We start from the raw sequence: 25,580 nt of genomic DNA on the forward strand, positions 1-25,580 counted from the left end.
TGAGCAAGTTGAGCAACGTTATTGGGCGAGTTTCATGGTGATATAATTAAAATGTTATCACTTTTTTTTTAAACCTACAACTACATTTATGACCAAGACGCAGGTTAATAGAGGCAGGATTGTACCAGACCCTTCGTACCCAGGACACCCCTTCTTCAAACTGCTCCCTTCAGGCAAGAGACTTATCCGGACCAGAACATAATGGTTCTCGTTTTACTTGACTGCTGTCTGAATCATCGATATTATTTAATTTAACGTGTTTCTTTTTATATTCCACTTTAATGTTATATCTGTTATTTATCTTTTTATTTTATTTTATTTATCTAATTATTAATTATATTTATTTCATTGTTACCTACATACCGCCATCACCACAACGTTCCTGTGTTATTTGTTTGCAGAAATTGCTAATACACGTTTCTTGATAATTTGTGTACAACATAGTTTATTATACAAAATGTTAGAATCTTAGTCTCTCACAGTGAAATCTCTTAATCCTCATATTGTGTCTCATATCCTCATTGTGTCTCCTGATATGAACACAATATGGAACATAGTTGTGTTAATTGTTGCATACTTGTCCGTTTGAATTTCCCGGTGAAACATCGGTCAATTTCATGCTGTCGATCTGTTCGTCCAGGGTTTCGCTGTCCTCTGGTATAACGTTGGTTTCAGTTCTTATCTTTAATTTAGTGATAAACTCGTTGCTGGCCAGCGCCCCTTCTGTTTTGGGGCACGTTTGTTTTGTTGACATTCTGTGCTCCAAGCGATCTAACAAAAAAAGGAAAGGACAAAAGTTATATTTTCTTTAAAGGTAAATCGGCAGACAGAAATTGTTGCTAAGACCTTTCAGCAAAAACATAACATTTTGACCCATTACATAAAATACAATCTGTGCTTTACCTCCAGGACAGATGGGAGTCATGAGGCGGTTCAGCTGAACATTCCAGTGTCTGACGTGTTGACTCGCATACCTCAGCTTCTCCTGAACCTCCTGTAATAAGTAGCATTGTTTTAGTTACTTAAACACAACAACAGCTGACGTATACATCGTACCTCAAGATGCTGGTGGCTCTTTTGGCGTGATTCCTGCAGATCATGGAGTTCTTGCGAGGCGGAGGTGAGTGCAGATGGAGGGTCATCGTCAAAACAACTGTCAGAAGCTTCCATGACGGGACTGAGTTTCTGTAGTGTTCTCTGCTGCTCCTGCAAGAGCTGAAACTGCTGCTGCTTCTCCTCCTCAGCTTGCAGCAACCTGTGAGATTACAAAGAGTTTATATTGGTGTGTGTCAGGTGTTTAGGGGAGTGTGTGTGTGCTACCTCTGCAGCTCCTGCCTGGCCCTCTCCTCCTCTGTTCGAGCCTGTATCTCCATGTTGAGTGCAGTCTCCAGTTGGCGTTGTGTCATTTCCAACTCGTGGATCCTCTTCTTGTGCTGCTCCGCTTCTTTGGTTTTCTCCTGCATCTCTGCCTGCATGCTGTCTCTCATCTGCTCCGACACACACAAGAACTGGATGTAACACATATCTCTGGTTCGTGCGCACATATATACTCACTTTATCACATTCAATTTAATCACAGCTGCTTCCGCCAATCATTTAAGACACAGAACTACATAGACAAACTATTATTTACAGTAAAAAAAAGGTTACATTTTATCATGTTATTAAGAAGCCATCAATTTGTATGATACCATGTTTGCTTCTTTCAGTTGTCTCTCCAGTTCCTTCTGCACCTCCTTCTGCCGCCTTCTTTCCTTTTCTTCTGCCTCACGCCGACGGTTTTCCAGTTCACGAGCATGCTGGAAGACAAGTGTGACTGTGTTAGCAGAAAACATCCTCCAATGGCTCTGGTTTTCCCATTGTCATGGATCATAGAGCAATCATACCCCATGTTTATTCCTAATCTTTCACTTAAAGAGGGGTGCAAAAGTTTGTGTAACCTAAACAAATGTTGTTTTATCTTTATTTTTTATTTTCTTAAGTTTGGCGTTTGCTTCTATTGATAGATCCTATAGATAGATATATAGATATATAGATAGATAGATATATAGATAGATAAATAGATAGATAGATAGATAGATAGATAGATAGATAGATAGATAGATAGACAGACAGACAGACAGACAGACAGACAGACAGACAGACAGACAGACAGACAGACAGACAGACAGACAGACAGACAGACAGACAGACAGACAGACAGACAGACAGACAGACAGACAGATAGATAGATACATGTCCTGCCCATGTAGAACTATCACCTGTTTGTGCAGAATTCTCTATCTTTCACAGAAATTAAATTAAATTCATCGTTAAAATGATGCTCTAATATATATTATATATGCAGTTTTACACACCAACCTACACTTATAGGTTTCATCCATTACAAAGACACTGACTCAAATTACAGGAGCCAAGTTCTGAAGAAGCCCACACAATTTGAAATTATTTATATGTTATTTTTTGTATTTAGATCATGTCAGTTACACATTACTTTGCGACCCCATCACACATAAAAGACTGTGAAACCATAAAGATTACTTAATGGGGGATTTACATGAAGGACATTTGAAACGGAATAGTATTCTTGTTAGCTGGGCTAGTCAACTGCTTGTAACTGGAAATCTGAGGTGAAATATTACAACCTAAATTCATTAAATCTACAATTAAAAAACGAAGTTATATTTTTTAATCTTCCTCACACAAAATGATTGAATCTTAAAACAATAAATTATAATTCATACAATAGAGTAGTGAGAATGAAGTAATCAGGTCCAACTTAACAACTATAAAAACTATAATATTGATAGTTATTTTGAAAATAATATGTCCGTCCTATTGTTTTATTATATTATGTTATATTTGTCTTAACAAAGGTGGCTTGGATCATTTTTTCAAATTCAAAGTGGGAGTTTTCTCTTTTGCAGGAGCCAATTTGTTTGCCCCAAATGAATTATTGATGCCCTGATATATGGACATACCTGAATGATACTTTCTATCTCTAAATCCGGCCTGTCCCTTTCCATCTCCTGAGTAGCCGAGTCCTCTGATTGGCTGCTGCGGCTGCTCCTGCTGCTGCAGCTGCTGCGTGAACTGCGGCTGCGCTCTCGCTGACCGTGTTCCCGCTGCATGCGACGCTTCAGTTTCAGTTCTTGGTGCAGGGAAAGCTTGCCCTCCCTCTGCAGACGAAGGGCCGTCTGGACAGCTGCAGTTGGGGAAAAGTATGATGGGTATTTCTTAGGTATGCACCAAAACCTTTTTAACACTGAAACAAAAGATGTTATAAAGAAGTAACGAAAAACCAGGACCAATTTTTTTCTCGGGCTATATACACATTTGTAGTTATTAAACAATGCACAAAATCGTATAATAATAAATCCCAGTACATATTAATTCATTCAAATTTTCAGTTATTTGATTTATCAATATTAAGCGATGTATCGAACTTAAATAAACATAATTGCATTATTAGTTTTAATTTAAGAGGCCCTCCTAGTAATAAAGAGAAATAGTATCACTGGTCAAAGCCATTATCAAAAATCTAATGCCAGCAACATTTTGAACCAACAAACCTTGAGTCCACTCGACCTTCTGCCTCATGTCAGATGCGCTCATCTCATAGGTTTTATTGTGAGTCTTCACACAGAAGAGGCAACGCTTCCCTTCTCTGTCAGGAATTGTCTGAAAAACCAGAGGACAGATTATATATTGGATTTTTAAAGACTTTTATTGTCATTTTGCTTTTTCTACTTTTCCTTTATTTTGTCCTCTCTCTTAAATGTGTTCGACATTGCAGAAAACTGACCAGAAACTGTTTCCTTCAACTGAGAAAAATCTCTAAACTTAGGAAAATGTTGTCGGAACATGATCTGGAGCTTGTAATCCATGCGTTTGTTTCTTCTCGTCTTGACTATTGTAACAGTTTGTTTTCATGTCTTAACAAGAAGGAGCTGTCTCGTCTGCAGTTGATTCAGAACTCTGCAGCGAGAATTCTGACCCGCTCTAGTAGAAGAACTCACATTTCTCCGGTCCTTAAAACTCTTCACTGGCTTCCAGTTTCTTTCAGGATCAACTTTAAAATTCTGGTTCTTACTTTCAGATCTATTCATGGTCAGGCTCCTCCTTACATCACTGATCTGATCCAGCCTTACACCCCAGCTCGGGCTCTGAGGTCTGTGGATCAGAATCTACTTATGGTTCCACACACACGGCTCAGGACCAGAGGAGAGAAATCTTTTCAGGCTGTTGCTCCTAAGCTTTGGAACAATCTTCCTCTCTCTTTGCGCTTGATGGATCTACTGACTCTTTTAAGAAACATCTTAAGACGTTTCTATTTGTTCAGGCTTTTCCTTGAATTTCTCGAACTCCTGTGTTGTTCTCAGTATTATCTTGATCTTTAAAGTATGTACTTTTTTGAGTATTGTTTTGATTGTTTAAGCGCTTTGGGACCCTGGTCTCGAAAAGCGCTATATAAATAAATATTACTTACTTACTTACTTACTTAAAAATAAGTTATTATCATTCATTACAATTACTTCTTTATATTGTAAGTGAACAATCCAAAACCTTTTTTTGATAAAGAGTCTGTATTAAATATTGGCGAATCTAACTTCAGAGGTTTTGTTTATTAGTTTACCAGCATGATCTCGGACGGAGAATTTAAATCGCAGAAGTGATGAAGTCACTTTCTTGTAGCAGTAAAACATTCAATTTGGCTTAAGATAAGGAAAAGACTTGTGTAATGAATCAAATAAGTAACAGTGCACAACAGGTTATTTGGATCCTGCATGACTAGAAGATGATCCAGTTAGTGAAGGTTAATCTTTTGACCTGAAGTTAATTTCATTTAAATATAAATGTTGATTTCTGTGACTTCAACGGACTGGAGGTAGTACAAGTAGAGAACGTTTCCTTTGGGTAATTCTACTAAACAGGTAACATTTTTTAAATTAAATAATATGAGATAATATGAGATAATTAAGATTTTTTTTCAGACATTCTCATTTAGTAAGCAAAGTAAAAATATCATCCTATTACAAGAAGAAAATATATGAATATTATCCTTTGAAGCTGAGCCAAATGTTATATTTTTGGTAGAGAAGATTAATTAATTTTTACCACTATATGTCTATACAAAAAATTAGAAATGGTTTCCAATTTGACAATAATAAGCTTTATTATTCAATTCTACATTATGCAAAAGTATGCTCTAAAATACATTAAATTAAAATGTTTGAAGACTGAAGGGCTAATATCTCACGGGTACTTAGATTCACACTGTGAGTTTTATCATAAAAGGAATCAGTTTTGTGGACACTTTTGTAATCTCCAAGTTTTACCTTGTGTGCATAATCAATAGCTTTCCATAGATGGATATAAATACCCTTATGAACAGTGTTTTCACACCGACCTCAATGACGCAGGTCTTGTCCAGCAGGATCTCCCCACGCTTGTCTTTCAGATCCTCGCTAACGTAGTACGCCATGGTGGACGTCTTCAGCACGAACCAGCGCTCGGTCCAGTTCCTGCGCACGTGTCCCTTCTTCCACATGTAGCCCTGATGCACAAAAGAAACCAGTCAGACACAGATTGAAGGAAAATGGTAGTAAAGTCGTCGTACCCTCTTCAGGACATTGTGGTACATCTCCAGGAAGACCTCATTCAGGGCCAGGCTGAAGGCCTCGGAGCTGGTGACCTTCAGAAGGCGACCCTCATCCATGAGCTGCAGGAATCTCCACACGGTCAAACCATCTTCTTGCGCTGAAACATCCTGCGATATGAAGTCCTCCAGAAGACTTCCATCCCACTCCTGACTCATCGCTGACGAGATCTTTTTCAGAAGATACTCAACCTAATGCATGTAGAAAACATCAGTGAGAGCCACTGAGTTATTTTGGTGACGAAATAAAGGCGAGGACTTTAGGAATGCAGGAAGGAAGAGACCCATTAACTGTGTGACTTGCATTTTTTTTGAGAAATGTAAGAATAACTGGATGAGACTCAATCTACTGCCAATAAATTGCAGTTGCTTGGAACCATTTCCACTCACCTCCTCTGGAATCATCACCAGAGGGTAGCGGTCCTCAGACAGCAGGTTGAACAGACAAAAGAGTTTGAAAGAGTCTCTCTCTGCTAGAATGCCCCCGTCAGGACCCCTCTTGAAGTTCTTCTTCATGGTCATCATCCAGCACAAGTCGTCAAATTTCTCCTTGTCAAACATCCCTTGTTTAACCTGATGATCACAAAACATAGATTAAAAGCTATGAAGACATAAAAAAAATAAGGTACAAGACATAACAACCTTATAAGTTATGATGCTACATCATAGAGGTTAATTTGTGTTTTGCTGTAAGCAGACTTTCAATGTGAACTTTGATCCACACGGATATAAAGTTGTGAAATCCCAGTCACAAAATGGACTTTGGGCAAATAATTCCAGTTTAAAAATAGGCCAAGCCCAAGTAGCAGGCAAAAAAAACATGTATCTGTCTGTAACTGGCCTTCCTTTTAACAGGAACTCATATGAAGAACTGTTTTAATTCTTGAATACTAATTTAATTTATGTACTTATAACACGGACTCCACCTCATAGCAGTTAAGAAACATCTGCTTTTTAAAATTTAATTCAAGTTTCAAGATCAGTTGTGAAAAATAAAATATTCACTCTCAACAAAGCTTGGTGAGCTGGTTTTTGATGCACTCTAAATTAGAATTGAGTTGCTGGGTCGTATTTGGTTTCAAAGACTGTGTGCCCAGTATAGTGATCAATTATACAGACTGGTGTGTGTGCATTCTTCCATATGATACGATACAATATGTATATATATCGTATAGTATACTAAAGTGTAGTATACTATAGTTTATATACTACACAACATTGAACTATAGTATGCTATGCTATGCAATACGATAATATATGATACCATCAGGTAACATACAATAAGATACAATACAATATATCATATAGTATAATAGAGTATAGTTTATTATAATTTATATACTACACTATATTAAACTATGCTATACAATTGTACAACTATGGGGTGCTATACTGTATATGTATGTGCTAAATTTAATTACAACTATATAGCTAAATGTTGAATATAAAACATTGTCTTTGAGTTAAAGTAACATTGTGAACCACCCTGTGTTATGCTATACTATACCGTGCTATACTTCAATTCAACAAGGCTGTATTATTCTTGTCCATGCTCTATTTGGTTGCTACTATATAATATTTTAATTTCTAAGTATACAACAGTACACTTTAATATACTACACTACACTACACTAGACTGTAATATACTATACTACACTACACTGTAATATACTTTACTACACTACACTACACTGTTATATACTATGGTACACTACACTACACTACACTGTAATATACTATACTACACTACACTGTAATATACTACACTACACTACACTTCACTACACTGTAATATACTACACTGCACTGTAATATACTATACTACACTACACTACACTGTATTATACTACACTAAAATACACTGTAATATACTACACTACACTACACTTCACTAAGCTGTAATATACTACACTACACTACACTTCACTAAGCTGTAATATACTACACTACACGACACTGTAATATACTATACTACACTACACTGTACTATACTACACTACACTACACTTAACTACACTGTAATATACTACACTACACTGTAATATACTACACTACCCTACACTTCACTACACTGTAATATACTACACTACACTGTAATATACTATACTACACTACACTACACTGTAATATACTACACTACACTACACTGTTATATACTATGGTACACTACACTACACTACACTGTAATATACTATACTACACTACACTGTAATATACTACACTACACTACACTTCACTACACTGTAATATACTACACTGCACTGTAATATACTATACTACACTACACTACACTGTATTATACTACACTAAAATACACTGTAATATACTACACTACACTACACTTCACTAAGCTGTAATATACTACACTACACTACACTTCACTAAGCTGTAATATACTACACTACACGACACTGTAATATACTATACTACACTACACTGTACTATACTACACTACACTACACTTAACTACACTGTAATATACTACACTACACTGTAATATACTACACTACACTACACTTCACTACACTGTAATATACTACACTACACTGTAATATACTATACTACACTACACTACACTGTAATATACTACACTACACTACACTGTAATATACTATACTACAGTACACTAAACTAAACTTTAATATACTACAGTATACTATACTATACTATACTTTAATACACTACACGACACAACACTTCACTACACTACACTAAACTGTAATATACGATTCTATGTTATACTATACTATACAATACTATACTATACTATAGTACACTGTGTTGTGGTATATCTCTGAGCTATAAAGGCGTCATTATACAACAAGATACCTTGTCCAGTATGTATTTGTTGAGGTAGGGCATGTAGCCATTATTGGAGACGGGTCCGTCGTCATCGTCCTGGAAGTGTTCCTCCAGGGCCACCGGGTCATGAGGGATGTTGAGAACCGTGTACAGGTTATGAGACAGTACCTGGAGCAACACAGAGAAACACCCGTCGACAGAAAGGTGAAACGACTATGGAGTCATGGTCAATGTGCAACCGTCCGCACACAGTCAGTGTCTGAGTCAGACACACGCACGCGCACAGGAGAACGCACACACGCACACAAAAGCGTGTCAGGGCAGCTTTCTGCTATTTCCTTGGATTCTTGTGCCGCGTGGACTGTGGCGACATGTCGCGACTGGGTAAGAAACAGATCTGTTGCTCTCATATATACTTTTATTTTTGATTTAATTCTCTAGTAAATCCCTCAAACAATCCCTCAGTTCTTGTTGAACTTCTGGTACGAAGGTCTTCCTCCCGAGATTCCCAACAACTAGACGCGTATTTAACAAACTTTCAAACTTACCTTAAGCTGCGATTTGGACACTTTGCCACACTTCTCCACGTCCAGAGAGGTGAACGCGTACCATATGGACTTCAGGAGCTCGGATTTTAAGTCCATTTCTGCGTGAGACTCGCGGGCGGGCGCAGCTACATGTCCACGCGCGGCCAGGAGCGGCTCAGTGGCGCTGCTGTTGCCAAACACACGCTCAGGGCAGAGACTCTGCTGAGCAAAGTGTAAAACAGCAGCAGAAACCAGATGTCAGGAAGACCTCGAGAGGCGGAGAGAGGCGATCAAGAGACGAACAAGTTTATGTTTCCCTTTTACTTTGACATATTTTATTAAAAACATCTGATGTTTATCTCTGGAGGCATCCAGCAGTTCTCTTTTTATTTAATTGTTATGAGATTCCAGAGGCTCCTCTGGTAACACACCCAAAGAAGAAGTAGCCTGGAGACATTTTTTCTTTCAGACCTAATCTATTTTTACTTTTAAATAACACATATTTAGTTTTTATGAAAACACTAATGTAATACCAAATAATGTATCTTTCTCTCCCAACCTTGATAGTAAAGTTATTGGACTGAACAGTAGATGTATGCTTTTCGGAATATAACACTTCACTCACACTTCATTTTAGTGTTTGTTTTAGGTTAGTTTTGTCGCACTTCCAATTCTACCCTTAAATAATTGTTTAAAAAATACCCTTCATACACTTGTACAGCCTGTTTTTCAAGTCTCCTTTAAAAGCGCCTATCACTGAAAACATTCCTGCAACATCTAGACTGATGTACAAATCTTATCTTATCACAGACGTACATAGATCCATAAAAAAAGTCGATAAGAGAATAAAAATGGTCAGTAAGGATTGTGATATAAATAAATATGAGAATTTCAAAAGTAAAGTCATCAGGCGTCAGTCTAGTTTTAAAATATAAATACCTTTAAGCAATTTATTGTCACCTTTGCAGTATACTAAAATACTGCCACATTATTAACCATCCTAGACCCACAAATCCTTAGGGAGGTCCCAAAATAAAGACGTCATTCTATTGCTGTTCTAATCACATCCACTGTTTCACCCTAACTGACACAACCTTCATGAAAACATTGTTTTTCTCAGATTACATTTCATTTTTTTACCCTTTGACTTATCACCAGTCAGACTTATGAAGTGTCTTGCACTCACCAAACATCTGCTAAAATCGTGGGACCTTCTGGTTAACACATGTTCAGGCGGGCAGTTGTATCCCCAGTGTCCAACTTTGGTATGTTTTCATAGACGACCAGTCGTAAATACCTTTGAGAGTTTCTATGATTTGGGCTCATTCTTTTCCATGAGATGACGACTCTGCTGGTGTGAATGCGTCAAGCTGGCGACAAGTAGGTTAAACAAGGACAATACAATCAGACAAAACTCATTTGTAAGCGTTGTTAATGTAGGTTAATCAATACAATAATTATAGGTCATGCCAACTATATAGTCATTGTTTTGAAGCCAGAGATAACCCAGATGTATACAGTGTATTGCTGTAATAAAATAGAATGTTTAGTGTTTTCCCAAAATTAAAACATGTGATATAATAGATAATTTGTCTCTGTACGTCAACAGATCAATGGCGGACAGCCTGCTGTGAATCGTGACACTCGCCAGTGCTTCTATTCTCTCTCCTCAAGGGCAGATCCAAAAGCTATTATCTAGAGGGGTCGAAGTGAGGTATCATTCAGTGAACCATAATTTACAATTACGATTGTCAACGTCTGCAGGGATGGACGATTCAACACCGTGGTTGTAGAATTTCTTTCCACACAGGATCTTCTTCTTCTTCAAAAAATAGTGTTTAAATCCATTGTGAACAATAAATGTTAATAATTGTTTTCAGCCTATTCTGGTTTCATTATTTGATGCCTTATTATTTCAAGCTTGTTAATGCCATACAGGCTTAAAATACTGAACCCCAAATATCCTGAACTCCTTTATGATGGTAAAATGCTCTATTTTCTATGCAAATCAAAATGAGAAAAATACAGTGTAAAATTGTATAGTGTAATGCATGTTTTTAAGAGGAATGTTCAGAGCGTAAAGTAGGGAGAATTAAAGGGAGAAAAAAGGAAACCAAAAACAATAACTATTACAATGGCATCAGTTAAATGAATCGAAGTTATGACACATAAATCACATGTAAAATACTCGGAAATAGTTCACCCACAAAAATCAAATGGTACAAAACAGGAAATATGATTTTATTATAATTATTGTAACTCAATTCAATCAAAAGTGAATTACATTTTAAGGCATTTATTGTCAATTATTTTTCAATTCCTTATGACAGACACAAAACAGTACAACATTATTAAAAATGTTTGTTATTTATAATTGTTGTTGCGACACCACCAAAGTAGACCTTTATGACTTTGCTATCATGAATACACACATGTAGATGTTGCTTCAAACACAGAGAACAAATAATCTGCTTTTATAGTTTTATTTATATTATGTGGCAAGCATATTTAGTATAAAAGAGAGAACCAACATAATTATTATTAACATTTTATTATAATGCATTCATTATATGACAGCTTTTAGTTTGTTTTATTATATTAGAAGCACCATTTTTTTTTCAAACTTTCTTCATTCATGCCAACAGCATTCATGTAGTTTAGGCTTCATTAATACATATACATATACACCAATTCAACAGTCAAAAACAAGTGGAACCATAATCATTTCTTTACTTTCACTGTTAGCAGTGATCTTTTTTTCTGCTAAGCTAACATGCTATATGCTAGAAGGAATTCAATGCATTATCAGAATCAGAAACTTTTATTGCCAGTGTTGTAAACACAACATACTGTAGGAATGTTTTTTTTGTGTTGGCTGTGAAGAATAAAAGAATGAAATGAGATAACACAAAATAAACAACAGAAAAACAGAACTGAGCACTAAGACAACCATTTTGCCACGCCTATTATTTAGTTAAAACTGCAATTACAATAAAAAGGTCCAAAGAAGGTCACTAAACACATATTTGTTCTTTAGCAAACATATCTGACAACAAACAACAACATTGAGAAGATCCTTTTTTTTCTCGCCTGTTTGCTAAGCTAACTTTCTAACAGCCTTTGATCAACTTCCAAAAACAAATATTGTTTTTTTTTCAGCTATCAAATCTGCGTGAATATTCATCCATGCACATCATACAAAAAAGTCATTCATAAAATACAGCAACAAACACAAAGACAACTATAAATCGAAACAGAGAGGTACATTGGCACCATAGTATCATATTTTGTTCTACAATCATCTACAGTTGCAAATGACATTTATTTATTAGTCTTGCACAAACAATCATGTCAAAATGCTTTGAAAATCCATCATGCTTAATTTTTCCTGCTCATAATGTGTCATAACTGGCTCTGGTCAGCATCACTGATCCAGGAGTCGAGAGCACTCAATGGGCGACCACACGCCCGTGCTGTCTGGGCGCTAACCTGTTTGCCAGCAGACATGCCAGGGCGATGCCGCCAATCTGTGTTAGCGCTAGACCCAGAACGGCGGCCGCAATATGGAAGACGTTGTCGTTCACCAGACTGAAGACTTTACGAAAACAGCCGTGGGGATGGATCCCCGCTGCGACCACGGCATCGTTGTCGGTGGACGTCAGGGCTCGGTTCTTGCAACCTTTGCGCCTCATGCAGCAACTATCAGGCAGAGACACCAGAGTGCCGTTTTCCATGGGTGGCAACGACACCTGCTGAGCCACCCAATCCGAGGACAGCCAGTCGCGCCAATTCTCGGCACCGCAGCACTTGAGCGCCCTCTGAAGGGTGTCTAAGGCGTCGGAACGTCCCTCGTCTTCCGTGTAGCCAGACACGGCTCCTTGTAACCCGCTACGAAATCCTCCAGCGATGTCCTCGCGATAGAAGAGGCCGGATAGTCCTGCGGCAAGTCCGGCCACAAGTGCGGCCAGCTGAAAGAACCCATAGGCCCGGAGAACCCCGGGAAGATTTGCAGCCACCCCTAGGCAACCCAGGAAACCCCAGGCCGTCACAGCGCCGCCCGTGAACAAGAGGATCAGGGGGGCGTTGGGGTAACGGTTGGTGGAAAGCAGCATGTAGTCAGCCAGGGAAATCTGAGCCCACACACCCAGCGTGAAGAGCGCCAAACCTGCCGCCCAGAATACACAGCTGAAGGCCAGGAGACCAAGGCGCAGGAGGTGCATGACTCCCACTGGGCGGCAACAAGATGGGCTCGCGCCCACGGGCGGATCTTCCAGGGGCGCCAGGGAGGCTTCTGTGAAAACAGTGGATGAGAAATGTTGCTGTGGCTGCCCCTCTTGCTCCTGATACGGAGGAAGCAGGTATCCAGGTATAGCAGAAGTTCGACGTGGAAGAGGGGTCCTTTGGATGAGATCCCTCGGAGAAGACAGTCGTCTCGCCGCCAGCAGCTCACGCTCCAAGTCACGAATGGCAGGTCGAGCTGACAGGGAGTCATAGGACAGTGAAGACCTCATCCTCGTGGACCCAGGTTTATCTTCTCTCTCTGTTCCACACAAGCTATCTCTCCTTCCTCGGTGTTGGTCCTCCAGCACACACATACACTCCTTTATGACTGGGTAGTAATCCGCCACACCAATAAACACCTCTGCACAGTAAATCTCTATAAATGGCGTCAAGCGTTATCTTCATCCACAGACATCCACCATATTTATGTTTACCTCTCAAAGTCCTGCTCACCATTAGTCCTCATCCTCGCCCCGCATGGTGCTGCTGTCCTGCTCTGAAGTCAAGACCAGAGGGCGCGGATTTGAAATAAACCCAAGCACACCCTCTTTCGGTGTGGAGGAGACCTGTGTCTAGATGATCACAAGAAAATTATTTGAGTGAACTTTATTTACGAAAATGATAAAACATGTCTTAAATTAAATTGTCTAATTATTTGCAAATATTAATTTTGAATAAAAAAAAAATCAGTTCTAAAAATAAAAGAGCAAGTTCTTCAAAAATATTGTAAATACTGTTCTGCTGGCATTTCAGCACACCCACCACATTAACTCCAGGATAATTAAACATAACGAAATGCCTCTTTTTATAGCTGTGCCCATAAATGCTGGGGTCAGTGTGAGAAATGATTTTTTTTTATTTGAATTACGTGGAAACTTGCCTCCTTGAGACACTTAAAGTGCAGCGTCAAAAAAAACAACACATTTTTAAAGAGAGAGGTGAGAAACAGCGTCTTCGCTTAAGCCAAAACATTGAAGCGTAATGAGGTGGTACTTAAATGGGTTTATTCACTTTTACTTGTTTAAATAATACATAATTTGGGTACAATATTTAACTTAAACATTTTTTTTAAGTTTTAACTTTAAGCTTTTCGATTGGTAACCAATCCCTTTACCTAAGACGTTTGACTTGAATTAGATCATATAATCCACTGAATGTATGGAAAAGTAATGATGTTTTTTTGCTTCTAGAGTCGATACTAGTTGCTTTTATTTGAGCTAAAACAGTTGAACAAGAATGAAGATTTATTTTAGAATAAAAAACACCATTTATACGTTTAAACCCCAAATGTTTTTATTGGCAAACTGTGCTCATTATAGAGCAACAGATTTCTACTGTCATTTTAAATAATAAATGAATCAATGTTAATATTTTGTCGCAACCTTTGTAATGCACAACATTTAGAAAAAACAATGCGATTATGATCTAGATAGTGCATATTTAAATGTGATATATATATATATATATATATATATATATATATAATATATATATATATATAAATTAGGGTATGGCGATTGATTTGAGTGTTTTCGTCATGTGATGCATACTGTAGCAGAGCGCCCCGCCTCCTGCCCCTGTACACACAGTTGAGAAGAGGACCATCCTAAACAAGTCTAAATGTGGTTGATAAAATTAAAAAAGAACCTCTAAATGTGACCTTGACTTAAAGAGACAATAAAAAAGACAATGCCCTTGATTGTATTCAAGAATGCGGGAATGGATATGGTAACAGAATACTGTAATGTAACTTAATTAAACCAAAAACTTAAAATTTAACTAAAGACAAATGGGGAATATAGCATTATTGGTATTTATAAATTTCCTAAAGAGTTATGTAACAACACAACTAATCAAATAATGTAAGATTAGTTAAGCCAGTCTGAGAACATGAATTTATTTCCAACAGTCTTTTCACAAACCATGTTTAAAGCTTGAAATGAGAGGTTTTATTTTGGCGATTTCTGCCTTTGTATTCACTGAATGATCACATGGTTGCGTCAACAAACTGCTCATGTGTCTCCATATGTTTCTTCAGTTTCACTTTGGAAGGAAACGTCCGCCTGCACTTCTCACACACCAGCTTCTCTGGCTTTGAACCCGTGTGGATGCGTTTGTGTCTGGCGAGCTCCGACGAGCTCTTGAACTTCAGATCACAGGTGGTGCAGCCGTACGGTCTCTCCCCGGTGTGAATACGTCGGTGCTGCCGAGCCTCGTTCAGCGTGAGGAAGGTCTTGTCGCAGTGGCTGCAGGGGAAGGGTCGCTCCCCCGTGTGGATGAGGTTGTGTCTGGTGAGCGCGTAGGGCTTGGAGAAGCGCTTCCCGCAGTAGCTGCAGGGGTGCGGCCGCGCCCCACTGTGGGAGGCCACATGCTCCTGTTGGGTCTTCTTGCTTTTGAACCTTTTGTCACACAGGGAACAGGGGTAGGGTCTGTCTTCCACATGTGACCTGTAATGTTTGGAGAGCTCGCCCTGCGTCAGAAAGCTTTTCCCACACTGAGAGCAGAGGTACGGTTTCTCTCCGGTGTGCATCCTCTCGTGTCGGGTCAGAACTGACATCAGGGTGAACTTTTTGGGACAGTGGGAGCACTGGAAAGGTCTCTCTCCCGTGTGAACATGGAGGTGCTTTAACAGCATGAACCGCAGCGAGAAGCTCTTGTTGCACTGGCTGCACTTGTACGGACGCTCGCCTGTGTGGCTGGTCATGTGCCGCTTCACGTCCGACCTTCTCGTGTACGACTTGTCGCAATGCGGGCACTTGTACTTGGACTTCACGTGGTGCACCTGCCGATGCTGAGAGCGAGCTAGCAGCGAGTCGAAAGCTACGCCGCACTGCTGGCAGACGTACTGGTTGCTGGAGACGTGCGACTTCCTGTGTTCCAGCAGCTCGGAGGCGCAGAAGAAGCTCCGGCTGCAGATCGAGCAGATCTGAGCGAGCCGGGTCTCCTGTGAGTGCGCCTTCTTGTGGTGAACAGTGAGAGCGCGCAGGTTGAGAAAAAGTCTTCCACACACTTGGCACGTGAACGAGACGTCCGTGTTATGATGCCGCCTCTCGTGCTTGGCCAGATCCCACGAGTGCTGGAAGGTCCGATCACATCGCGAACAGTAAAAGGGCCTCTCGCCCGTGTGGGTCAGCTGGTGTCTCTTGACGTCCGACGTCCGGGTGAACGTCCTGCCGCACGTGTCACACGTCAGGGACTTCCGTCTACTGTGGGACTCACCTCCGGACTCATCGTCCTCCCCCCGGAGTCCTTTAGGAACCAGTTGAATGGATGTGAATATTTTATCCGTGCTGGACGGTGTCGGCTTCTCTCCTGGGGGATTGCTGTACTCCTCGGTGGGGACGCTCTTCATGTGGAAGTGGGGAGGACTATTGTCATCGGAGGTGTGGAAAGAGCAGCCCGAGCAGGTGAAGATGACATCAGTAGTTTCACCTGTGCAACAAATACAAGAGTTATCCGATCGAACATCATTTCAACGTGTGTGAGCATCACCTCTCTCACTCGTCTTGACAACGATGACTGAAGAATTCTCTGCACCTCCGTTTGTGTTTCTGCAAATACAGGATTATTGAGTGACGACATGTTTAATCCGTCCTCAAAATGTGTTTGTGCTTGCTTCCGCCCACATTTTGATTCGCACTCAATATGATTGTCCTAAAGTTATATTGACACTTGAAACAAATATCAGGGAGTTTTTTTTTTCCCCAAGACAGTCAAATGTTTTTTTAACCAACTTGCCTTTGAAGATGCACATGAATGACATTAAAGAGAGAGATTTAACGACAGACTGTAGATGCATCTACCAGATAGATAAACTGAATAAACATCGATTTTACATTTTGTGGTTGTATTTTTTTTTTTTGTATTTGAACAATTGTTTCAACCTCAGTTTGAAAACTGTTTTTTTAATAATTTTATTTTTGATTACTTCTGGACTGTAGAATGGTTCAATGGTACAAAGTCATTCAACTGAGTGATTTTAATATTAGCGTATTCAAGAAAGCCTCAGAAAGTTGATTTATTTTGTTAAATGCAGACGGTTGAATATAAAAAATGATGCAAATACTAACTATATTCTTGACAGATTAAGTTAATTTATTGAACCTTGATTTTACTTAACTGTGTTGTGTTAGAGGTAAAAACAACTTTTTATACACATTATCATAGTTTATGACTAACTTATGTAACTTACATGTGTGACTCCTCGCTCTCCGTAGAACTAGCAGCTGTGGTGTTCATCAGAAGTCCACTCAGTGGGTCTGTGTTCTCTGAGGAAGCAGGAGGTTGTGTGTCGGTCGAGTGCAGCTCACTTGAGTCCTGACCTGAGCAGGATTGATCTTTGTTGCGAGTTTCCTTGACCGTCTCATCCTCCGTTTCATTGTTGAGTTCTGTAGTCTCTTTGAAAAAAGTCTCCTTTGTAAGAGCGAAGGCTTTGGACAAAGACTCCACAGCTTTACACACATCCACAACCTCACTGGAGCTCTCAGCCCCAACAGTCTCCTCGTTCTCTGGGATCAAAGTTGCAACTTCCTCCTCGTACATATCCGCTAAAGACTGGCTTCTCTCTTCATCTCCTCTAGAAGCTCCCACTTCCACTTCTGTGTACAAGGTGACGATGTTGAACTGCTCGCCCTCCACCACGGTGAGCGGGTACATCATGTTGCCATAGTTCTGGATGGACTCAAGTCCTATACTTGCGTTTGTTTTTTGGGAGGGAGGGACAGAAAGAGCTGACATGATGCAGCTGCTTCCGTTTGATGACGAACCATCTAGGAAAGCAAGAGAATGTTGAATGACTTCCATAAATATGGAGAAAGTGTTTGTGTTATCATTTACTTACATGGCACTTTGAGCAAACCAGTGTCCCTGAAGTGTTGAACGAGGACGCTCAGCTCCTCAGATGTCGCCTCCTCCACTGATCGATAAGAACTTCCAAGCCAGGTAGCAGTCTGTCATTATATTAAATATATTTTTCTTTCACTGATGAAAAAAGAAAATGGAATCGATGACGGCGAGTACCTGTCTGAGATCTGGAATCGGAAGCAGCTTTTCCAATTTAAACAGAAGCTCCTTGAGAAGCTCATAAAGAGCTGCGTCATATAACGGCCCATATTGTACTGGAAATACTTCCTGCAATCATCACACAAACTTTACAGTGTGTCCCTGAGCTTACCAGTTAAATGAAGGTTAGTCAAACCTGAAAGAAGTACGCTCTTTCCAAAGGGTCTTTTATCAGACTCTGAACCAGTGCGGTGAAAGTGGATTCGGTTATTTTCAACTCAGCATCCATTTCCTAGAACAAACAAGATGGTCATTAGGCGTGTGAGGTAACATTGATAAACTTAATTAACATTTTATTATATCATATTTAAACAGCAATTAAATTTCCAATTTATTTTAAATATTATTTTATTTTAAGGTCTGAATCAGCTGATCTGTTGTTTGGAGTCCCTCAAGGTTCCGTTTTGGGTCCTTTATCATCTTTGCTGTACTTGATTCTCCTGGGTAAAATAATTTAGAGATTTCCTGATGTTTCTCACCACATTTTTGATGATGACATCCAGCTGTACTGCTCATTAAATCCAATTGAGCCCCAGAGGCTGAACAGCTTTGTCAATTGCTTGCTATAAATGCCTAAGTGAAATAAAAAATTGCAGCTAAAAGTGGACAAAACTAAGACTCTGGTTATTGCTGGGTGACTTAGGCCAGTTTGTCAAACTGAACCTGAGAAACCTGGGTGTTGTATTACAAATACAAGTATCTATTTCAAAACTGCGAAAAAACTGAACAGAAACCGTTTCCTTCAACTGAGAAAAATCTCCGAATTTAGGAAGATGGTGTCACAACATGATCTGGAGTTTATAATCCAATGCCTTTGTGTCTTCTCGTTTAGACTATTGTAACAGTTTATTTTCGTGTCTAAACAAGAAGGAGCTGTCTCGCCTGCAGTTAATACAAAACTCTGCAGTGAGAATTCTGACCCGCTCTAGTAGAAGAACTCACATTTCTCCGATCCTTAAATCTCTTCACTGGCTACCAGTTTCTTTCAGGATCAAGTTTAATATACTGGTTCTTACTTTCAGAGCTATTCATGGTCCGACTCCTCCTTACATCAGTGATCTGATCCTGCCTTACACCCCAGCTCGGGTTCTGAGGTCTGTGAATCAGAATCTACTGATGTTTACGCGCACACACTTCTGGACCAGAGGAAAGAAATCCTTCCAGGTTGTTACTCCTAAGTACTCTTCTGTGTCTTGGCCTTTTTGAGTTTTTAAATTTGCAGGTATTTTTAAATTTGCAGGTATTTTTAAATATTTTGGTTTCAAAACAATTGAAAGCAGTTACGACTTCTTCAAGAGTCATGTGGTCTGTAAATTCTGCATCACCAGAGTCTACTGGTACTTGGACATTACCTCAAATAATGTATATATACATTACAGTATCGCAATATATCATAACGTTGCCCTGGTATTGTGATAGATATCGTATTGCCAGATTCTTTCTTATTAACACATTCATGTTTACATTTTATTATTTTAATTTTACAATATTACAATTTTTTCTAGTTTACAGTTTTACAAGTTGATTCTAGGTGGGTGTCATATACTTACACTGATGCTTGAAGAGCTAATCGGCAGTCTATCCAAGTGTGTCTGAACCAACTGGGAGTCAATAGAAGCTTGTCTGGAGTCCTTGCACAGCTCCAGAATTACCTGAAACACCCAAAAGATGTATCCGTGTTAAAGCGAACCAACAACCATCAGTGTCTCTTGCAGCTGTTACATACTCTGGCCCTCAGGCCCAGGATAAGTTGGGCTCTGTCCTTGTGACTCATCAGTCCTGGCACAGCCTCAGTCACTAGAAACACAAACTCATCCAGTTTTCCGTAGTGCTTCACGTCTTTCTGCTTCAGCAGCTGCAACATGGCAGCGGAGTGCAGCTGCAGAGGAGGCACCAACAGACGCAGACTGGAAAGAGGCACATCAGGGTCTGGAATACAATAAAACAAATACAAGAACAATGTTTACTACCTGTTAATCCGTATATTACTGAATCATTTAGTACTTGAAATCTAAACTTGAAACTTCCTCAGAAAGGATTTTATTTGTTAAAAATGCAAAAACTGCTTCTTGGAGGACCATTATGAAGTTTTTATATTTTAGTTATTATATTATTATTATATATTATATTTTAACTCCTCCCACGTGGCGGCGATAGTGAGAAGAGTCACGTCAGACACTACTTAAGCCTCAGAAGAACATTTGCACTTGCAACTAAAATATGATGCGAACTATAAACTTGCCACATGTGGAATAGTCAACTTTAAAGGCGCTTTATTTTGCATAAACTTTTGTTGATCTTAGATAAATGCTTATTCCATTTACAGAGCTATGTGTCTGCTAGAAGCTTCCTCTAACAGGACAGCATGCTAACATAAACAAGCCTGGACGTGGAATTGAAAGTTAGAATAAAACCATTTTAAAATACGCACCAGTCATTTTTCCCTTCTTCTAGTGGACGTTAAGATTCACAAATGATACTTTTTTTGCAAGAGAAAAAAGGTATTTAAGGATGTTTTAGTCTTGAGGCTAGCATGCGCTAACACGACGCAAGCGTCAGTTCCTTCAATGCATCGCTTTGTTTTCCTTCTTTTCAAAATAAAAGTGGTTGAACAAATATGCGCAGAAACGGCTAACCCGTCTAAATATCGAATGATTTTCAATTTACTATGATACAGTGATGTATATATATTGTAAAAATAAAAATTAACTTGTGTTTTGCACTTTATCGTTTGATAAATATATGAATATGTTCTAATATAGAAATAAAAAACAAAAGCATTATTACATGAGGCTGTCAGCAAATCGGATTTTTGTAAGAGTATAATATGTAAGGGTAATTATATAATTTTGTTCTATGTTTATAACTGAATATATACATTTTAATAAACAAAAAGCGGTATATAAATAAAAATGACTTACTTACATGTAGGATAGAATTAGTTTATTTAAAAAATACATTGGTGTGCGTTTTAATTTAAGTTCATAGTGATTAAACATGACTACAGTAATAAATAAATAATATAGAAATAAAAAAAACAACCCGTGATTTCAAATCTCGCGAGACGTCGTGTGACTACAGCGTTTCTCTTCCTTGTCACATGAAATGTCTTGCAGCCTCGTATTTTATTACATTTTCTGCGTTTTTATGTTGAGTTAAAAAAACATCAAATGACGAGATCGTTGACACGGCATTTGAGTAATTTCTGACATGGACGAGGACGGGCTGCCAATCGTTGGTTCTGGTGTTGATCTAACTAAGGTTCGTTTGCATTGAAATGATAAACTAACGACGGTTTAAGTAATATATAAGGTTTATAAATGAGTGAACACACGCTTCTAACTTATTGACATGTTTTTGATCACTCGTATTCACATTATTGCCTGGTTGGTGTCTTTATTGTTTTTTTTATTTTTCTTGTTGATTTTTTAAAATCCTGTCATCTGTTAGTAAGGATCTTGTTTGCTGTGTTTGCTGTGTTTTGCTGTAAAACCTCTTTTCTCTTTCAGGTTCCTGCTATTCAACAGCGAAGAATCGTAGCGTATCTGAATCAGTTTATTGTCCACACAGTCCGGTTCCTCAACAACTTCTCCACAGTTTGTGAAGAGGTCAGAGTTCAAACATCCCATGTGACCCGAGTGCTCTTGTGCTCACCAGTCATGCTTGTTTCCTCAACAGAAACTTTCCAACGTTTCTCTTCGTATCCAGCAAATCGAAACCACGTTGTGTATCCTGGAGGCGAAGGTAGATGTTGTTCAGCGTCTTACCTCTTTTGCACATGTGATGAACTGAATATTGTCTCACTCAACAGCTGTCGTCCATTCCTGGCTTGGAAGACGTTACAGTAGATGGTGCGAGAAAGTCCCAAGCTGTACTGAATAATGGATCTGCCCCCGTTGGTCAGAGCCAGACGGAGGGTCCGCCTGTGGGCACCCTTCCACCGCCCGAGGTAGACTAACCTACAAAGTGGTAGGACTGTAACGATGCATTTATCTAAGAATTTCATTCTAAAATGATTTAGCTCATGAGACGTTCCAATACTGTATCATTTGATACACTTTTCGGAATGATTTAAGGGGACACTGAATTTTGTTGACATCTTGTTATTTGTTACTCCTTCTTTTGGTTGAATTATTGAAACTTTAAAACTAAAATATGCCCAAAAACCAGCTTTAAAAGATGCTGAAGTTGGCTGTATCCTCTTGTCCTCAGTCATCGAGGGGATCTCGCAGGTTTCCCTTGGCATGGAGGACGTAATGACTGCTGCACACAAGCAGCCAAATAATGAATTATAGCTAAAAAATGAACGTATAAATGAAAGTCAATATGTTGCTGTTGAAAAATGATATTTCAGTGTATCAATATTTGGTGTGGTGTCCTGGCCAAGATAAGACTTCACATTTCTGTGTTGCAGCCGGTTCAGAACACTCATGAACCTGTGATGCAGACCAAACCAGAGGCAGAAGACTTGAACGTCCTAACGGTGTCTAAGGACCCAAGATACGCAAGATACTTCAAAATGGTTCAAGTGGTGAGTCTTGAGTGCGGCTTTGACTGTATTTATGTGGCCATCATGATGTCATAGTACAACTTATTCGCATAGAAAATATATCTGAAAGTGAAGGCTGACAATTTGTACCTATTTTATTAACTCTAAATACAATACTCAATTTCTACCAACATCATGTCGACTAAGGGTTGGGATTATTTTCAGAGAAATCTGTTCCTTTTTAGAGTCAAAAGACTGACATGTATTATCATATGAATAAAGCGAATGACGCTCAGTTGTCTTCGACATTAAACATATCTGACATTATTACTTAACAACATCCAAATACCTCCATACTGCTCGTCTGTAACACCCATCTTGTATTTAAGCCTCGAGGAATTAGGAATTGTTCCGTTAAAAAAAAAAGTGTATATGTTAAGATCGTTTGTGGCAGAAGTTTAAAGAATAGCAACAGATATAGACCAGAAGTATTCCGGTAACATTTATTTTTCATCTTATTTATTGTTTTCCCAACAAATTTTGGCTCTTCACTCCTTGGCCCTTTACTTAATTTGCTTCTTTTTTTTAACAGGGGGTCCCAGCAATGGCGATTAGGAATAAAATGCTCATGGAGGGCCTGGATCCTAAATTGCTGGAGTAAGTTTAAAAGAAAACTTTAATTTCAATAACATTATCAATTCTCTGACTGCTGTCGCGCAGCACGCCGGATGCTCCAGTGCCTGACGCAGGAGCGAGGGGCAGCGAGGACCGAGACAACAGCTCCGATAGTGAATCATCCTTCAGTGACTGATGGTCCTGCTTTCGTTGTACGGATTCCTATGTGACTCAGCTTTGAAGCAGCAACTGTTTAAAGTGATATTCTGGAAGTTATTACTATCAGAAAACACCTTCTTGACTGTGTTGTTCACAAAAAGTCAATCTGCTAATAATTGATGATCAATATTTGATCCCAAGTTAGACAATGACATGAAGTTTGTACAAATATACACATTGTATCATGTTGAATCTGCAGGGAGATGTTTGGATAAGATGATGGTAAAAAAAAGCTAAAATCATAGCGATTTTGAGTCTAACTTTTTTATGTATCCACTAGATAACGTTCTGTTTCGAATAAACCACCAGAGGTTCAGCTTGTGATTCATTCATGTAGTTCAACATAACATTTAATAATTGAGTTACCAGTGGAATGTATTTCTTACACATTTTTTTTCCATTTCTGACTAATGCTTTTCTAGAATGATCAACCCATTGATAAAATTGCATTGATAAAATATTGTCCCCTTGTGTGATTGTGTTTAAAAACTCCTGATCTAAACTCATTGTCACATCACTGGAATGAGAATAAAAACAAATCTTGTGAACGTATTGGAATTTTCAAAAACTGACGATCTTAAAAAAAGCAATCTGTGTCACATTTTTCATTGCAGAGGCAGGTTGAGCAAAAATAGTCCAAGCGAGAGACTGAATAATAATGAGTCTAAAAACGTTTTATTCTTCAGCAGCTTTCACGATCAGTACATGATTTAACAGTTGAGAAGAGGAAGTGAAAACAATAGTGCAAAGAGAAACAACATTTACAGGACTTGGACTCTTGTGTTTTAATGTAAAACAAAAATACTTAAAAATATCTCATATAAACATATTTGTTTTCAAAATATATATTTCTCAACACATTTTTAACACAAGATTTAACATTTCTTTTAAATTATTTTATATTTAAATTGCCTTTAAATAACACATTCTTCACAAGGTGCATTTTAGTTTTTTAAAATGTGTATTTGAGGCTCATTTAAAATTACATACAAAATACACAAATATTTACTCTTGTCAAACATTGCTAATCTTTTCTATCTTGTATTCATTTCCAAAATAATATTGATTATTTTGCTTGGATAGTAATAAAAGTAAAGCCCTAGTCTTTAAACGATTTGACAGAAAATTCAGGAATATATTATTAAAAAGCAGTAACTAAACAAAAATATATAATTAAATTGTTATTTTGAACAAACACGATACAATTAACACCATGTTCATTCGTTCTAATGCCAAGTTTGTATTTTTGTGTTTGTAATCACTTTGAACACAACATGGAGCAGCTCAGTTAACATGCAAACTGAAATATAACAATTTATGAGATGTTGGCGGTTCTAGAAAAAAAATGTGTTACTTCTCTGGGGAAATACTGACATTGCATCATTTACATTCAACCTAACCGCAGCGATCATGAGACTGCTGTGATCAACTCCTGACATTTATGACGCATTGAACTTTTTGAATTTACAGTTTAAAGATGCATGTTGAATGCTTTCTGTATAAAAATATTAAATTCATTCAATTTGTATGATGATAACTCTAGAAAACCACAATAAACATCAAGTTTAATTAACTTAATTGTGAAGGCTTAAAATATTATCTGTTAAATATATATTTTTTCACAACCAATGGAATAATGTGTTGCTCATTTTAAGAATGTCATTTTTGAAAGAAACTCCATTCTGGATAATCTTGTATCCAGTCTTTTCTTCTTCTTATCCTAACTGGCCATTAAATTCCTCTTTTTACGAAATAAAACATGTCCCACTGTAAAATAAACAGTTTTGATCGGTGACCAGGGCAGAAAGGAGCAGCAAACTGACTTCAAATTATTATAACTATTGATGACCAAATGCAATCGGCTGCCTTATCTTGGTTAAGATAAATTAATTTAATCAATAATGTTTTTTAGGTTACATACGAATTC

The 25,580-nt window shown here is 38.4% G+C and overlaps 4 protein-coding genes across 4 annotated transcripts; 1 reads left to right on the forward strand and 3 right to left on the reverse strand.

Annotated features, from left to right (window-relative positions):
• Positions 1–417: 417 nt before the first annotated feature.
• Positions 418–9,228, reverse strand: def6c (DEF6 guanine nucleotide exchange factor c). Its single transcript, XM_087787334.1, has 12 exons — positions 9,010–9,228; positions 8,489–8,629; positions 6,050–6,232; positions 5,621–5,851; positions 5,411–5,557; positions 3,573–3,681; positions 2,982–3,205; positions 1,692–1,799; positions 1,321–1,487; positions 1,057–1,255; positions 904–994; positions 418–771 (listed from the first exon to the last, which is right to left on the reverse strand). The coding sequence occupies exons 1-12, from the start codon at positions 9,103–9,105 to the stop codon at positions 563–565; spliced, it is 1,905 nt and encodes a 634-aa protein (XP_087643460.1). The 5' UTR covers positions 9,106–9,228; the 3' UTR covers positions 418–562.
• Positions 9,229–12,437: 3,209 nt separating this feature from the next.
• Positions 12,438–13,499, reverse strand: LOC148084069 (tetraspanin-7-like). Its single transcript, XM_087785878.1, has one exon. It carries the CDS (start codon positions 13,497–13,499, stop codon positions 12,438–12,440), a length of 1,062 nt encoding a protein of 353 aa, XP_087642004.1.
• Positions 13,500–14,851: 1,352 nt separating this feature from the next.
• On the reverse strand, positions 14,852–20,894 carry LOC148084070 (uncharacterized). Its single transcript, XM_087785879.1, has 9 exons — positions 20,762–20,894; positions 20,057–20,259; positions 19,881–19,982; positions 18,467–18,562; positions 18,289–18,399; positions 18,110–18,218; positions 17,462–18,038; positions 16,762–16,820; positions 14,852–16,701 (listed from the first exon to the last, which is right to left on the reverse strand). Exons 1-9 carry the CDS (start codon positions 20,766–20,768, stop codon positions 15,257–15,259), a joined length of 2,709 nt encoding a protein of 902 aa, XP_087642005.1. The 5' UTR covers positions 20,769–20,894; the 3' UTR covers positions 14,852–15,256.
• A 518-nt stretch (positions 20,895–21,412) lies between these two features.
• washc3 (WASH complex subunit 3) lies at positions 21,413–24,111 on the forward strand. Its single transcript, XM_087787335.1, has 7 exons — positions 21,413–21,591; positions 21,840–21,938; positions 22,009–22,074; positions 22,142–22,279; positions 22,745–22,861; positions 23,412–23,476; positions 23,540–24,111. Exons 1-7 carry the CDS (start codon positions 21,541–21,543, stop codon positions 23,628–23,630), a joined length of 627 nt encoding a protein of 208 aa, XP_087643461.1. The 5' UTR covers positions 21,413–21,540; the 3' UTR covers positions 23,631–24,111.
• The last annotated feature ends 1,469 nt before the right edge of the window (positions 24,112–25,580 follow it).

The sequence above is a fragment of the Callionymus lyra genome, chromosome 3 (genome assembly GCF_982586985.1).
Source record: "Callionymus lyra chromosome 3, fCalLyr1.hap1.1, whole genome shotgun sequence".
Taxonomy (NCBI): Eukaryota; Metazoa; Chordata; class Actinopteri; order Syngnathiformes; family Callionymidae; genus Callionymus; species Callionymus lyra.